Source organism: Cimex lectularius, unplaced genomic scaffold (assembly GCF_000648675.2).
Source record: "Cimex lectularius strain Harlan isolate CLEC.00 unplaced genomic scaffold, Clec_2.1 scaffold356, whole genome shotgun sequence".
NCBI lineage: Eukaryota > Metazoa > Arthropoda > Insecta > Hemiptera > Cimicidae > Cimex > Cimex lectularius.
The window spans coordinates 291,792-308,993 of record NW_019392986.1 but is presented as its reverse complement, the minus strand read 5'-3'; the positions used below and the strand labels follow the sequence as shown (position 1 = coordinate 308,993).

At 35.4% G+C, this 17,202-nt stretch overlaps 1 protein-coding gene across 2 annotated transcripts in view; it reads right to left on the bottom strand.

Annotated features, from left to right (window-relative positions):
- LOC106668219 (LIM/homeobox protein LMX-1.2) overlaps positions 1-17,202 on the bottom strand; it is a 68,519-nt gene that overhangs the window by 1,890 nt on the left and 49,427 nt on the right. For both annotated transcript variants that reach the window (XM_024229604.1, XM_024229603.1), the window contains exons 3-5: positions 13,952-14,169; positions 13,706-13,896; positions 7,084-7,216 (exon numbers count right to left, since the gene is read on the bottom strand). In XM_024229604.1, the coding sequence (XP_024085372.1) occupies positions 7,084-7,216; positions 13,706-13,896; positions 13,952-14,169 (542 nt within the window). The remainder of the gene's footprint in view (positions 1-7,083; positions 7,217-13,705; positions 13,897-13,951; positions 14,170-17,202) is intronic.

Below are 17,202 nucleotides of genomic sequence, written 5' to 3'. Positions count from 1 at the left end.
TGACCTATTTATGAAATAGATTTGCAAAAATGTGAATTTAATTTGAAAAAGTGTACATTTAGTTTGGAAAATTTTGAATCAACTAGTAAAAGACGGCATTTAAATTGCAAAATGGTGAATTTAGTTTGCAAATTTATGATATTCACTTGTAATAATATGAAATTAATTTACAAAAGGGTGAATTTGGTTTACAAATGGTGAATTTAATTAGCAAAACACTGCATTTAATTGTTTACGAAATTGATTTGAAAAAATATGAAATTATTCAGTTGCGTGAATTTAGTTTACAAAAGAGTCAATATATTTTTCAAAGGTGTTAAATTGATTTACAAAAAGTTATATTTAGTTTACAAATTTATGAAATTGAATTTGCAAAAATGTAAATTTAATTAGCAAACGAGTCTGTTTAATCAATGGCAATTTAATTTCAAAATGAAGAATTTAATTTGTAAAATTATGAAATTTATTTGCAAAAGGTGAATTTAATTTAATAATGGTCAATTTTGCCATACCAATAATGGTCAATTTTGCCATACCTGCCATACAACCCTATATGTTCTATGCTGTAAGCCGAATTCTTAATGCTTCTACGAAATTATTGAGCTTCACAATACTTTAAAAAAAAATTCAATATTTCCGATTGATCTTCCGTCGAAAGAAGGTACCGACAATGATGAACCATGGCTTAAAAAGTACAATAGAAAGTGTTGATTGCTTCAAGATACTGTATTTTCAGTGAAATTCTCGCGTACCGGTGTAAAATTGAATTAATATTTAACTTTTACAAAGAGAGAAAACTTTTGTATTTGCTGGATACGAAATACGATCTTAGATTTCCCAAAGTAACTCTGCAGAACCTTTCTAAAATTTATTGGTAGAATTACTTAAGCCAACTTTGTAGTAACTTCATAGTAAGTTCATTTTGTATACTTCGCTTTTAAAATGAACTAATTTTGCTATATTGCGAGCNAGAGAGTGAGAGAGAGAGAGAGAGAGAGAGACTAAAATTAAGAAAGCATAAACTCTATATGAAACTTAAAATAAAAATAAGAATAAAGAAATAAAAAATGTCCCAAAAAGTGTAAAGAAAAAAATATGAAAAAAGAAGATATAAACTCAACATAGATTACGAATAAAACCGGAAAAGATACAAATAAGCAAAAGAAGGAAATTGATTTACATTAAAATAAATGAAATTAACATAAAAATTTAGCAAATTATAAGAAATAGCCCACTAATCATTACTTAAAAATAAAATAAAAAAATGAAATCTATGCAGAAAGCAAAAAAACATTAAGTTAAAAATTAAATTACTGAACTAATTCATTACTGTAATTGCTGGAGTGACGGGTGAATTGGATTTATTTATTATTATTAAATTTTATTATTTTTTTATTTGTACCATTCTTGTGCTAATAGAGTATTTGTGAGTAGACATTTTGTATTAAATGAACATCAGGGATAAGATCGATTATAAAGAAAACACCTACATCGGGACTAATAATAGCAATAATATTTAATTAAAAATTAATATTTAAAATATCAATAAATAATTTTAATTGTGAAAAAACTCCTGTTTGCATATACAGGGTGGAAATTAATATCACAAGGAATGTTTCCAACCGCCGGTAACAATAAACATTCAATAGAACAATTTAAAATTGAATAGGCGAACCACGTTTCAGACTGATTTCATAACCTGAGGAAGGCGGGGTGAAGATTCCTGGCCCACATTTAAATTCGCACGTGTCGCCGGCGAGTCACGTCGGAGGGTTGATAGTGAATATAAAGAGGGCCAGGAGGCCCTGGTATTAGCATGAGAAGGGGTTGGCGCGGTAGGACCCGGGTATCCATGGTGACAAACCCTCCTTACTCCCGGCTCTCCCTCGTACCCAAGGAAAATGGCCGGCATGGAGACTGAAACGTACGATTTTTATTTTACCCCCTTTTAAATATTCGATTGACGCTTATTTACAGAACGTAAACGTCTGTACGATACGTATTACTACCCTCTAAGGCAAGGCTTCCCAAACTTTTTAGCCAGCGGACCCCTTTAACAGAACAAAATCCAGGGCGGACCCCTCGCAGTCAAATATTTAAAATTAAGTACATGTATATGTAGTTTATGTAGTAATTTAATGTTTTATAAATTAGATTAGCCAGTCCATTCTTAATTAGGTGGTGGAGAACGGTATCACTATGACGGATGAATCCAAAGAACGAAATGACGGTAGGATAAATCATGTAAATAAAACTGAGGGAGGAGATACAGGCAGGTGCCATTCTAAATATGCCAATTGATGCCACTACTCCAAAGTACAACTTCACCAAGAAGTACAAAGTACAAAACCACTAAAGGCAAATTCCTACTTGTATACGGCTCCAAGGGTATGGAAGCTGGGGGTCTTCGAGATGAACCACTAGGCCAACTGACGGTAAACCTACAGTTTTCCAGTCTGAAATCATAGCGATTGAACAATGTGCCAGAGAAATAAAAAGGCTAGGAATACATACCCGGAAGATAGCCATTTTCTTGACAGTCAGGCAGCACTAAATGTCCTAGCTTCATGCGAGGTGAAAGCGAAATGATTGGAACTGCACGGAGGTCCTGACGGAAGTTAGCCACTAATCACCTGACCATGGCATGGGTCTCTGGGCACTCGGGGCTGACAAAAGCCAATATGGACTCTATGGGTCCTGAACCTATCGTGGCTTAGCATCCTGCCACAAAAGAGGATACATCTTAAAATCCTTAATGAACCCAAAACCTGATGGAACAATATCACAGGTATGAAACACGCAAATTGATTCATAGAATGACCATCCGTAAACCTTGCAAAAAAATTACTAGAAGGCAACCCAACCGAACCAGGATTCTGATTGGACTCCTGACAGCCACTTAAGAAAGCACATGCACCGGAGTACAGACAGAAGAAACACTGTGCAGATACTGCCAAGAAGAGGAGAAGACCGTAGAACACATTCTATGTTTCTGTGGTCTATGTAGGTGCAGGTTCTTGCAACTAGGACAATAAATACCGCAAGTAAGATTTTACACTAAGGAGCTGGCAAAGCTATGGAGGCTGATTAGCAATCTGATGACTAGTGAGTTATAAAAAACAGAGGAGCACATTCAGGTCGAGGTGCAGTAGGCCTTGTGGCCACCTCTTTTATCCCTATCCCTATCCTGGCCAGTTTGTTTTGGTCACTTCCCAAAAATCCTTTTTCCCCTGGCACCAAAGACGTGAGACGGTCTGGTTGGACATTATGGGTGGGTCAGGTTGGTCGAGTTCAGAAAAATTTTGGCCCGCTCCGTCCAAAAATATCAAATCGACCTTCTTGTTTCCCAAGAACTAATCGATAAATATGTCTCTAAAACTCTACTCAATTGCGAAAGTATTAATTTGAACATTAATGATTAATTAATTAATGGGAGGAGTGAGGTTGTTTTAGCATGCACAATTTGGATATGTTGCGATTAATTTTTAATAGCTGGAGATGGATGTCGGGTCTGTCATCTAGACAGCCTGGGTATTTAGTTTTGGTATCTGTAAAGGTAAAAAATCCGAATTCGCATCATTAAGTTGTGGCATATGGAAGAACACGTTTTGCTTTTTCAACGAGCGCTTGAAATTTTTTCTTTTCCAAACGCAGTAAAAAAGGTAGGTAACTATCGGACTCGAAAATAGATTTCAAGGTGGAGTCCGAAATAATGTCTATCAAACGTATTCACTTGAGGATGGACTGGTTGGCTTTGTCAAAATTGAAAACGATTTGACCACCCCATCTTGCAGCATTGTATCCCGAGCTGCTGGGATGTAGTGCTCAAAGAACATTTCCCAACTTCGAAGGCGTTCACATATTTCATCAATAAACGAAAAAATTATTTAAAAGACTCAAAAAGTCCACCTCTTCTCAACAGACGCAACCCAAAACTGGATTTTTCTTTTGAAGGCGTGAACTTTGCCACCGGCAATTCTTCCCATGCAAAGAAAAACTCATCTCAATTATTTTAATGAAAATATCTTATAAATATGATAGTATACATTGCCATTTCTCTCATTGACAACGTTGGCCAATTTGACATTGAGGTCCATGAACAAGATATGACTTCAGAACTTAATTCCTGTATTTGTGACAGTTCTGTATGCGAAGTTGGTATTGTGTAAAGTTGGACTTCAATAGCCATGACTTGATATAATTTATAATTTGAACAGACTCATCCAAAACTTTCTTAAAGGATGCTGGCATCTGTTTCACAGCTAAAGCATGGAGAAAACATTTCTGGAATATAAAAACTTTCGTTTTTCAGTACTCGCTATTATTAGTTTTTAATTTTATTTATCCATTCGTTTATTTTTTTAATTCTTACTTTTTCTCGAAGTTCGCCGAGGATCTAGTTAGGATCGGCCACAGATTGGGAGAAGAGGAAAATCCACGCGGATCCAAAATCCAGAAAGCCTTTGTTTAATTGTAACTTCTGGACTTTTCTAACATATAATGCCTTAATTAATTGTGATATTTCCACAAGTTTTGGCTTCTAGCCTCGAACATCGAAAACGGATCCGATGAACAAAAACCCAACTCTGACGCTGATGAGAAGCCGAAACGCGCCTGACAGGCGTCGATAATAAAGACTAGCATGATGGATTGATTTTTCGGGAACGGCAAAAACCTCCACCATGAAGTATGGCCTCAAAAGTTTTTTTTTAAAAAGAATTTTATTGTGTCAGTTTGCTAACGTGTTTGTTGCTGGAAATTTAGATGAAATCCAAATTAAATTTCAGGTTTGTGGACCCTCATATTTATCCTTTCACGTTCTTGTTTGTTTACTTTATTTTTATTCGTTTTTCTGTAAACAAATTCAAATTGCATAAAAACCCGGGCTTTAATTATGATTTTTGGGTTTCTTTCGCCTTCCTAAATATACAATTTTTTACAATTTAAAATTAATTTTTTTTTTAGTTTCTTCCTTAAACTTATTTTATTTGTTGATACATTAAAAAAAAATTTCCCTGCTATTTTGAGGAACTTTAGTTTTGCTCTTTTTTTAATTTATGTTCTTCTCCAAATTACCACTTGATTGGTAATGTATTGAAACTATTTCATTGTTAATACAGAATTTCAAAATTTGACTCTTTCATGATTTATAGATTATTTCTCCTAATGTTTTAAAATTTATTTTCTTCTGATTTACGAGGGTATCCTGTTAATTTTCTTTCTTTTTTCTTATTGTAAAATTTATTTTATTTTGTTTTAGTTGAAATATATACTTTAATATAACCTCTTTAATATTGGTCCGATTTTGGATACATATTTTTGTAAAATTTTCGTCATTAAGTCTAATTTTTAGATGGTTCAGCGTTTTCAGAAATAACATTTGGGTTCGTTTTTTTAAAACATAAAATACGCCCTAAGTAACTGTTTAAAATGACATTTCAGGTTCAAAACTAGACTATTTTTAAGATTACGATAACACCATTCCAGGAAACTTGACTTTCTTATTTAGTGAAGAATGACAATTTTCTGCAAAAAATAAAGCATTTTCAAGAAAGCATTTTAATCTTTGCTTTCAGGATATCTATCGATCCTCTCGGACACTATTCCCCGTCTCAACCTACAACCTTTCGAATTTTCCCTCCCCTTGCCATTTTTATTTTCACGATAACTCAAGTGGTAGAGCAGCGGCGTGTTGAACCGAAGATCGTGGGTTCGAATCCCGCTCATGGCACTGGCTTTTTCATTTCAACCAAAACCTAACATAAAAAGATTAATTTATTACCAATGTCGACGAAACGCATTTCGTATTTGTACGAAGAGCATTTTCCCCACCGACCTCAACCTTCAACAAATTTTCCATGAAAACGTGAAAGTCCCAGTTAAAAAACGCTACGTAGAGCGTATTTTATGTTAAAAAACAATAAACGATAAGCTATTTCTGGAACCGGTGAAACATGTAAGAAATCGTCTTCATGACGAAATTAAAAAAAAAAAATTATCAAAATCGGACCAAAATTAAGTATGTTCGGGGTGGACATCTTCCATGGGACATCCTCTATATACTTTAACATTTTTTTTTCTCTCTCTCTCCCTTTCTCTCACGCTCTATATCTCGCTCTCTATTTTTCTCTCACTTTTAAACGACAATTCTATTAGTCTGTATGCATGTGTGGTGATTAGTGACAGTTAATCGATAATTCTTCAGAAATCGTGAGATACGGTCTGGTGTGATGTAGGTTTCAGAAAAAACATTTTCTTTATCGTGCCAACGTAGTGCCAAACACTTTGAGTGAGTAGAAGAAATACTTTGATTGAGTATAAAAAATATATTTTGCATTGTATAAATTCACTTTTCCACATCCTAAATGTATTTGTTAAATGCTAACAATGTTTGTAAATCCCAGGCCCTGAAGATGATCTCAATAAAGATCGAAACGTTGGCACGATAAAGAAAATGTTTTTCTGAAACCTACATCACACCAGACCGCATCTCACGATTTCTGAATAATTAGTGTGTATACAGTTTTTCTTTTGTTTTATTTATGCATTATTGTACATAAAAAATCTATCTATGTTCCTATCTAAATTACGTCACATTTGGCCGTTTGGTTGAAGATGCATAATTTATATTCACGATTGTTAAAAAAATTAATGAATTAAAGAGGTTTTAAGTTTAAAATAAAAAAAGTTCAAGTTCTAAACATCGCGTTATTTATATGAATCATCCACGCTAAGAAATTTTTGGAAATACGAGACAAACCGTCGCTATTTTAGCCTTTATCTATGTAGTCCAAGAGCATCGTGTTATATTTAAAATTGCAAATGGAAAAAAGATTATAAACCTTGCCCTAGAACTACACGAGTTCATCATCGTCACTTTAATAAAACTGAAACTCATAAAACACAAATCGCGACTTTCCTGTGCAAAAAACAAACAAGTAATACACATACAGAACACGTAGATAATTAGATCCAAACTGTTGTTTTGGTCAGTCTTTTTTTTTTTAGATAATAAATAGTTTTTCTGTATGAATTTATGAACTTATGATGGTTATTTTAAGTCTGATAGTTTGGAATACTTACTATGATCGTCGTCTTTAATTTTATCAGTTTTGTCTTCCATGCAGTCCCCTTCTTTGCTGTTGTTGTTTTTCGCGTCGAGCCTCGCTTTCTTCTGCATCTTTTTCATTTTGGCCCTCTGGTTCTGAAACCAGACCTGGAATCATAAAAAGGAGGAGAGTGTTGATCATCCGACTTTCTCTTAGAGGTTCCCCGAGGGCGATACATCACGTCCCTTTTTACTACAACATTACGACAATTAGCCGGTATAATTTAACTGTTGCGGCTTGGATTATTAACAATGCCCGGGATCTTCATTGTTGTACGGATTTCTTCCCTCGGCACAACGCATTCGTTTTCCCCGGCAATTAAGAAGTCGCCCTACCATTTGTTCACCCCATTCATTCTAATACGTTTTATTGCCCTTTGTTCCACGACGGTGGAATGTAAGAGCGACGATGACTCATGTTTTAGGTTTAGCATGATATGCTCCCACCTAACGCAATTCACTTCCGCCACATTGAAAAAGGGTTATACACGATCATTGTGTTAACCCTGTTAACTCTGTTAGGTCCTGTTAAATCGAGAAAAATGATGACGTAGACTTGATAGAATCTGCTAGTTAGCATTGCTCGATCTATCGCGCCTGGGCATATGTTAGGTGTTAGGTCGAAAATGTAGTCACATTGCTATCCGTTAGGGCGTAGGTAACCAACATGGCAGCCATGAATTTAACAGCTGTTTTTTGTTTACACGTATTTTTATTCTTAAATAAGCATAAATTAAATCAGACCAATACATTTCTTTTGTTAATTTCTGACTTGTCGTTATACTCTCTTTCAAAAAAGATACATCCCCTATCCTATAAAGTTGTACGCTGTTAGAGGTTAGGATACAAGTTAGGCTTGTCGGCACGAATTGAAGCGTGTCATTTGTTAGTACTTTTCGAGTGCAAAGATAGCATTTTGAATGAAAGAGTTGATTAATTTTCCTTTTTTATTAACTTCTGGCATCTTACAATTTAACACAAAACAAAACCAAAGCAAACAACAACAAACATTCATGGACTGTTATAACTTTATTTTTGGTTCTACCGATCGCCACGCGCAGCATTGCGGAAAATTAAACGTTTAACTTATTCGAGTTAACACGGGTTAACATCTTACAAACATCGCGAATACTCCTAATGTGTTATTTGCCATACCATGCTTAAAACCCTGAACAAGTACAAACACAATGAAAATACTTAAATTCTGAAATACAAAAGAATAAACCTAAAAGGACTAAAAGTGCAGTTCTGCCTTGCCTCGCCATGCTTATGTCCCTGACCAACTACAAACCAGCGCTCAAGATGGCTAAGTAATGAAACGCGTAAGATAGATTAAAACAAAATGAACATGAAGTTCGGGCATTTCAAATCGTTTTGGTCTATCTTTCTTCTCTTTTTCTCCCTTTCGCCATTTTCAATAGTAGGGGTATTCACAATCTTCATGTTAACACTGTTAACGTGTTAAGTCGTGTTACATCGAGAAAAATGATGACGTAGACTTGTAAGAATCGGCTAGTTAACATTGCTCGATCTCACAGGCCAGGGACAATGTTAGCTGTTAGGTCGAAAATGTAGTCACATTGCTAACCGTTAAGGCGTAGGTAACCAACATGGCAGCCATGAATTTAACAGCTGTTTTTTGTTCACACGTATTTTTATTCTTAAATAAGCATAAATTAAATCAGACCAATACATTTCTTTTGTTAATTTCTGACTTGTCGTTATACTCTCTTTCATAAAAGATACATCCCCTATCCTATAAAGTAGTACGCTGTTAGAGGTTAGGATGCAAGTTAGGCACAAATTGAAGCGTGTCATTTGTTAGTACTTTTCGAGTGCAGAGCATTTTGAATGAAAGAGTTGATTAATTTTACTTTTTCGTTAACTTCTGGCATCTTACAATTTAACACAAAACAAAACTAAAACAAACAACAACAAGAATTCAAGAACTGTTATAGCTTTATTTTTGGTTCTACCAATCGCCACGCGCAGCATTGCGGAAAAATGATCGTTTAACATGCTAAGAAAAGAAGGGGGCGTTCACGATCTTACTGGACATTTCTCTAGGCGAGTTAAAAGGAGTTAACTAACATCGCGAATACCCCTATTATTGTGTTTTTTCATCAGAAAAAGATTCGTAAAATGACTATTTCAAATTAGATTTAATGTTTTATAATAACCTATAAGTCAATATCCAATATGGGCTCCCTTTATATGAAACGATAGCCCTTTAGGACAGACTGTCACCTGAGGGTTAATACGTATATTAATTTCTAAACCCTATTAACACTTGACGACTGCGGATTTTATTTCGAAATACAGATTTAATTACAGGGCGACTTGATTGAAATCCATGTTTGCGGACTAATTTTATTAAAAAAGAGCTTTGATGAAATGCGCAATAAAGCGTCAAAATAAATTAAAAGGAATTATTTTATTTTGTCTGCCTTATTTTATTGAAATAGAATGGCCGGCGCATTTCATTCTCATTGACCTAACAGTTTCTGGTTCCATTACAATTACCTGCAATCTTTTCGACCGTTTAAACTACAATGATCTACTAAATAAACGCACCATCCTTAATTTTTTAAGTTTTTAGGTTTACTCATATTTTGTATACCAAAAATAGGTTTGGCTGTGAAAATAAGAAATTTAAAAAGAAAATGTTTATTATCTAATTCTAAAAAAAGTTATTGAGTAAATGATCATTTGGAGATCGTGAGATGCGATCTGGTGTGACGTATGTTTTAGAAAAAATATTTTTTTTTATCGTGCCAACGTTTCGATCTTTATTTAGATCATCTTCAGGGCCTGGGATTTATATACATTGTTTAAATTTTACAAATACATGTAGGATGTGAAAAAAATGAATTTATACAATGATAGAAATTTTAGATTCAATCAAAGTATTTGTCCTCACTCAAAGTGTTTGTTTTCTGTGTAGATGTGTCATTCTTATGTGTCATGTGCCAGTGAGACGTAAGTTTTAGAAAAACATTTTTTTTATCGTGCCAACGTTTCGATCTTTATTGAGATCATCTTCAGGGCTTGGGATTTACAAACATTGTTTACATTTAACAAATACATTTAGGATGTAGAAAAGTGAATTTATACAATGCAAAATATATTTTTTATAATCAATCAAAGTATTTCTACTCACTCAAAGTGTTTGTCTTCTGTGTAATTGTGCCATTCTTGCGTGTCGTGTTGAGAATGGCACAATTACACAGAAGACAAACACTTTGAGTGAGTAGAAATACTTTGATTGAATATAAAAAATATATTTTGCATTGTATAAATCGATAATTATTCAGAAATCGTGAGATGCGGCCTGGTGTGACGTAAGTTTTAGAAAAACATTTTTTTTATCGTGCCAACGTTTGGATCTTTATTGAGATCATCTTCAGGGCCTGGGATTTATATGCATTGTTTAAATTTTACAAATACATGCAGGACGTGAAAATAATGAATTTATACAATGATAGAAATTTTAGATTCAATCAAAATATTTGTCCTCACTCAAAGTGTTTGTTTTCTGTGTAGATGTGTCATTCTTGTGTGTCATGTTGACAGTGCCAGTGAGATTTTTCTGTTTTATGTTTTTATGTATGTTGGATTTTGAGGGGGTGGGGAAGGAAGTCGGGATAGAAAGACATTTTTATATGGGGAGTCGGCATCTTTGAGGTGAAAGGAGCAGAAAATGGGAAAAAATGGTTAATGGTTCGGCCTGATTATCCTTTCAGGATTATATAGACGTGGATAATTAGTAAAAGGAAAGCCAAATTGTTGAAGAATTAAATGTATGTTTGATGTGTGGAATATGATGATCGTTTTATATGTTATATTATATTTATTTAGAATTCGTGAGATGCGGTCTGGTGTGATGTAGGTTTCAGAAAAACATTTTCTTTATCGTGCCAACGTTTCGATCTTTATTGAGATCATCTTCAGGGGTCACTCACTCAAAGTATTTTGACACGACACGCAAGAATGGCACAATTACACAGAAGAAAAACACTTCGAGCGAGTAGAAATACTTTGATTGAATATGTACAAAATATATTTTGCATTGTATAAATTCACTTTTCCACATCCAAAATGTAACTGTTATATGTAAACAATGTTTGTAAATCCCACGCCCTGAAGATGATCTCAATAAAGACCGAATCGTTGGCACGATAAAGAAAATGTTTGTATTGGTGTTCAAAATGGTGGGTAGCCATTACTGTAGAATTTTGCATGGGTTTTTTGCAATCATAGATATGTTGCTTTACTCTATTATCCACATATTGGGATGAAATACCGATTTAAGTTGCCGGACAATTTAAACAATTGATTTTGTAAATTACGTATTTATTTGTCATTGGTGTGGAATCTTTAATTTTGGATACAAGTCTGTGAATTGTTTATGGTTTTTGAATTTTATTGAGTTTATTCAGTAAAGAACAAAAAAACAGAAAATTCAAAAACAAAAAAATAAATGTAAAAAAAAACTTTTTTGTCCTTTTTAATATTGAAAATTTCTACTGTCCGTTTGAGTATCACATCCGTTAAACGCCTTTGCTTGGAAATGATTTTTGATAAAACCCTGAAGAATTCTTCCTCATTCATCGAGAACAATCGTTTCCAACTGTTCGAGATGTTAGGACTTGGGATTCGCCGTCGTACTCGTCGCTTAAGTTGGTCCCAAATTCAAAACTGGAATTGAACCAAGCGCTCAATTCCTCATTCAGGTAGTCATTCACAATACGTGCTCTATGGGGTCTGGCATAATCCTGCATTAGCAAGATTCTCTCACCTACGTGGAGGGGGGCAAATGGCACTACATGTTCGGTGAGGGCGTCCAAAGAATTGCCACCCCACAACATAAATAACACACCATGGAATCCCATCTGAAGAACCGTTCAGCATGGAGCGTCTACATATGAAATTACCAACTCTTATATCAACTGTAACGAAAACTGAACCCCAATCTTCCAATTTACATATTCCCGTGCGAATTGAAGCCTGGCCATTTTCTTGGCCACCAGCTTTGGTAATAGGAAGTCCACGAGCCGGTCCCTGAGGTTATTATTATTGAACCTTCTTCTTAGCTTCTTGGAGAAAATCGAAAGATTTCGGACTTTTCTTATCACATTTCTTATCTCATTTCCCGTTAGGCTGCGGTTTCGTAGAGCTTGGTGAATTTTGGTCTCTTGTCCGTAGACCTAGATCGACCATACCTTGACCTTGAAGTGCTAAGCTATGTGGTCATACTTACTCAAATGCCTGACTGGAGCCATTGAAAAAGGTTTAAGAATAAATTTTAATTAATAGTACTTTTTATCTAAGGTCTTGGTTGTGGTGAAAAAATTAGTGTCAAAAACCAATTCGGTGCAGGCATCTAAGGAAATGCCACCCCAAAATATCAATGACCTACCATAGGATCCTTCCTGAAGAAGCATGGGGCGTATCTTTCTTCTTAGGGTCTCCATGTGACATATGAGGCCAACTCTCACCTCATCTGCAAATAGAACTCGTCCCCATTCTTCCAATGTCCAATTCACATGTTCACAACTTTAGCTTAACGCCATGTGTAATAGGCTTAACTCTTGACCAAGAACCAGCCAATTATCATCAGTAAGAACCGTTGGAAAGGCCAGGAGAACGCTATGCTATCTTCAAATTTTCACCAGTTACCTTTGGAGGTAGGTCTGTAATGGTATAAATTTAACTTACTACCGATTATTTTGGTATAACATGCTCACTGGGTTGGTCTGTAACTAGCGATATCGCCACATTGAATGGATTTGTGTATGTCCTAGCAGTATTTCAGCAACTTATTTCCCTGATAGTAATGAAGATGTTGGAATGCCGAAAAGCGTATGACAGACGAACTAGAAGGTAGGCAGACCAAGATGATTAGTAACAAACAATTTTCCCCCAGAAAAGGGAGTTGGTGTCCGAGTGGATCAAATCACGATAGCTCAAGTGGTTAGGGCAGAGGCGTATTGTGCCGAAGGTCGCGGGTTCGAATCCCGCTCGTGACACTAGTTTTTTCATCTCAACCAAGACCTTAGATAAAAATAATAATTAATTGAAATCAGGTCAATTACACCACTAAACATAAATTTATTAATAGGAATAACACTTGACCAATGGACCAGCCAATTATCAACAGTAAGAAAGGTTCAAATTTCACTCGAACTGGTATCAGAAGACGGTCTATGTACGACCTGTCATTTCAGGGTCCAGAAAACGGACTTGAGAACAATGTGTTATATGACTTCGAACATTTCTTGGCACAAAAATAGCATATGGTGCTTTTCTTAGTTCTAAAATAATTGACCGACCTTTGACTTCCTATTTTGGAATACATTTTTTACGATCACAATTGATGTATTTTTCCTTATTTGTAAAATTATTAATACGTTTTGATGGCGCTAACACTTTATCGCACCTTATTTGACGTGTTTACAAAGAGATGTTAACGAAAACATCCGATTGTTAAGTAATTCGTCGACAAGGACGTCTCGTTATCGTCTGAAACTAAAGAGCATAATAAACATTTCCCAGATAAGAGGTTAATTGAGAGCTAGGATGGCGTTTCCGACTTGCCTGCACTATCCTGACGCTAAGCCCGGTGTCTTTGGCCAGGCCTTCTCGGACTTTACGGCACGGCTTGGGGCTTATTTCGAAAGACGCTTTGAACGCCCTTCTCTGTTGTGTCGTGAGTATCGTTCTCGGCCTCTTCGGACCTCGACGTCCGTCGGTTCTCGTCGCCGTCATCTCCTCGCAGTTCAAATCTCCTGAGAATAGCCTAATTTTATGAATATATTTTGTTGATTTTAACGATCAACTTACCTTGAGCGTATCCTTGGAACATTTCGACCTCTTTCTCGTAGTCGGGCCTGCAGAAGAGCTGGCCCTGTTTCACAACGAACTGGTCGCCTTTTTGAAGCCTGACACCGCAGACGACGCAGAGGAAACATTTCAGGTGGAAAACGGAATCCATGGCTCGCATCACCAGTTCACTGGAGCCAATGATCTCTGAGCAGCCGAGACATTTTTTTCCAAATATTCTGAGAAAAAAAACAACAAATAAAATCATTAGCAGTTTTGATTGTTTAAAGATTATTTTTCGAATCGAAGTCTCTTGAAAGAAGGTCGCAGGGTTATTTGCACATCACATGTTATTCGGCAAGTCGAGAAAAATTTACCGTGCAAGTTTTAGGAGAGTTGATGATGGGTTTTGGTCTGCGAGTAGGTGAACTCATGTTGTACCGGCACAGTGTCACTTACTGGGTCTGTCTCCACTTGCGGGTTTTTAATTATGCACATATCTTTTAAGTAACGTAGCCTAACTAGCTGTGTTAGAGTTGATGGGTTTTGGTCTGCGAGTCGGTCAACAGCACAGGGTCTCACTCAAGGAGTCCCTCACTGAAGATGGCTCAATACCGAAACGTGTTTGAATAACTCAAAAAAACCAATGGAGTCAGACATAGAAGGACCCTACGCCGGTTCAAATGAGTTTTAGGAGAATGAATATTTGGATAGAAGTTATTTTAAAATAGCTTGAAATTTAAAAATCTAAAAAAATATCAAAAATCCTGACATACTCATTCTTTCTGCTGATAAGACCAAACAAACAGTAGCAATCAGTAAAAAAGAGTACAAGGAAAAAATTAATAAAATTATCACAGGCAAAAACACATACAGCATAATCAAATCAGACCCTACTCCTACTCTCATCAGACATACAAAATTCTCCAAGAAACACTTAAACGAAAAGAAATCGACATATACACATAAAAATCACTTCGAAACAACTCGCCAACACCCCGAAACTATATGGATCTGTAAAAACACATAAACCCGAACACTCTCTAAGTCCCATAATTTCATTTGTAAACTCACCCACATATAAACAAAATACCTAACCAACATACTCAACAACATCACAGATAACACATATAATGTAGATGTTTCATCACTGTTTACCAACATCCCAATAGACACAACACTGAACATTATTAAAAATAAATGGCCCAACATAACACCACACACAACACTATCAAAGAACACGTTCGTAACAATGATCCGACACTGCTGTGTTAACGGATATTTTACATACGACAATCATTTTTACAAACAACTGTTTGGTATAGCCATGGGTAGCAACCTAGGCCCGATACTGGCAGACATAATCATGACACATCTACTAAATACAGTCATACCACAACTTCCTTTCACACTACCCTTCCTCACTAAATACGTAGATGATATATTGACAGCAGTTTGCACAGATCAAATTCAAACTACATTAGATACATTTAATAGCTTTCACCCACGCCTACAATTTACACACGAAATCGAAAACAACAAAAAAATACCATTTTTAGATACACTCGTAATAAAACAACCAGATGGCACATTAATCACCGATTGGTATCAAAAACCAAGAAACACAGATCGCTACCTCAACTTTACATCTCGCCATCCTCTTCATACAATAATAACACGGCCAAAGGGTTACTTCACAGAATGATTACCATAAGCCATGAATCCTTCTACCACAAAAACATAAAGATATACAAACAGATCCTCCATAACAATCTCTACCCTAAACACATAATTAACAGAATAATCAACAATAACACCATCCACTATTACTAATAATACTACATTAAGTCTATCGAATACAAACAAACCAGCATACATTTCCATACCATTTATCCAAGGCCAATCACGTAAATTAAACTCATTTCTTTTGTCCGATAACTTCAAAATAGCTCCCAAAAATTATAAAACAATTCAAACACTTTTTTCCAAAATTAAAGATCCCACACCAATAACAAATAAATCTGACGTAATCTACAAGATCAACTGTTTAAACTGTCCGGCAACTTATATCGGTCTAACATCCCAATATCTGGACAAGAGAGTAAAGCAACATATCTATGATTGCAAAAAACCCAAGCAAAATAGGGTAGCACTCGCTACCCACCATTTTGAACACCAACACAATTTCGACTTCAAAAATCCAAAAGTATTACACACAATACAAATATAAACGTAATTTCTTAGAAATGGTTTATATCAACAGAGATAAACACAGCATCAATTGCAGAACAGATACATGTAAACTCAGTCGCAGCTACGCCAATATCATTAATCAAATTCAATATAGATAACATACCTATATCATCACATTACATTCCACACATCAAAGATTTTTCACATAGTCTAATTTCCCAACAATTTAGCTTTCCTTTTCCTATTTATCCCTTTCTATGTAATCCTGAAAGGATAATCTGGCCAAACCATTACCAACACATTTTTCTCCCTTCGTCGGCTATTTTCACCTCAAAGAAGCCGACGCCTTGTACAAAACTGCCTTTTCTATACCGATATCCTTCTCCACCCCTTCAAAATCCAACGTATATAAACACAAAATAGCAAAATCTCACTGGCACTCTCGACACGACACGCAAGAATGGCACAATTACACAGAAGAAAAACACTTTGAGTTAATAGAAATACTTTGATTGAATATAAAAAATATATTTTGCATTGTATAAATTCACTTTTCCACATCCAAAATGTAATTGTAATATATACACAATGTTTGTAAATCCCAGGCGCTGAAGATGATCTCAATAAGGATCGAAACGTTGGCACGATAAAGAAAATGTTTTTCTGAAACCTACATCACACCAGACCGCATCTCACGATTTCTATATAAATATTAAAAATCTAAATAAATGGGACGAGAGCACACACAATTTTAGTCATACTTCAGTAGTAAATAAACTTATGATCCCAGAAATAGCTTTCCACCAACAAATTTATCAAACTACAACTTGCTCCATTTTAGTCAGCCAATTGTAATATGAACTATCAAATTTGAGTAGAACATCTCCGGCTTTCAAGCTGAAATACATACTAGCAATGCTTGAGACACAGAAAATCTTAAAAGAGGTTACACTGGCAAATAGATCGTCGTAAATACAAAATAATCGAATACTCCAAAATCTGGAAAACATAATAGTATCTTGAGTACCAGGACACAAAGGTAATGAATAAGGAGGGTGTTATAAGACCAAAACTTATAA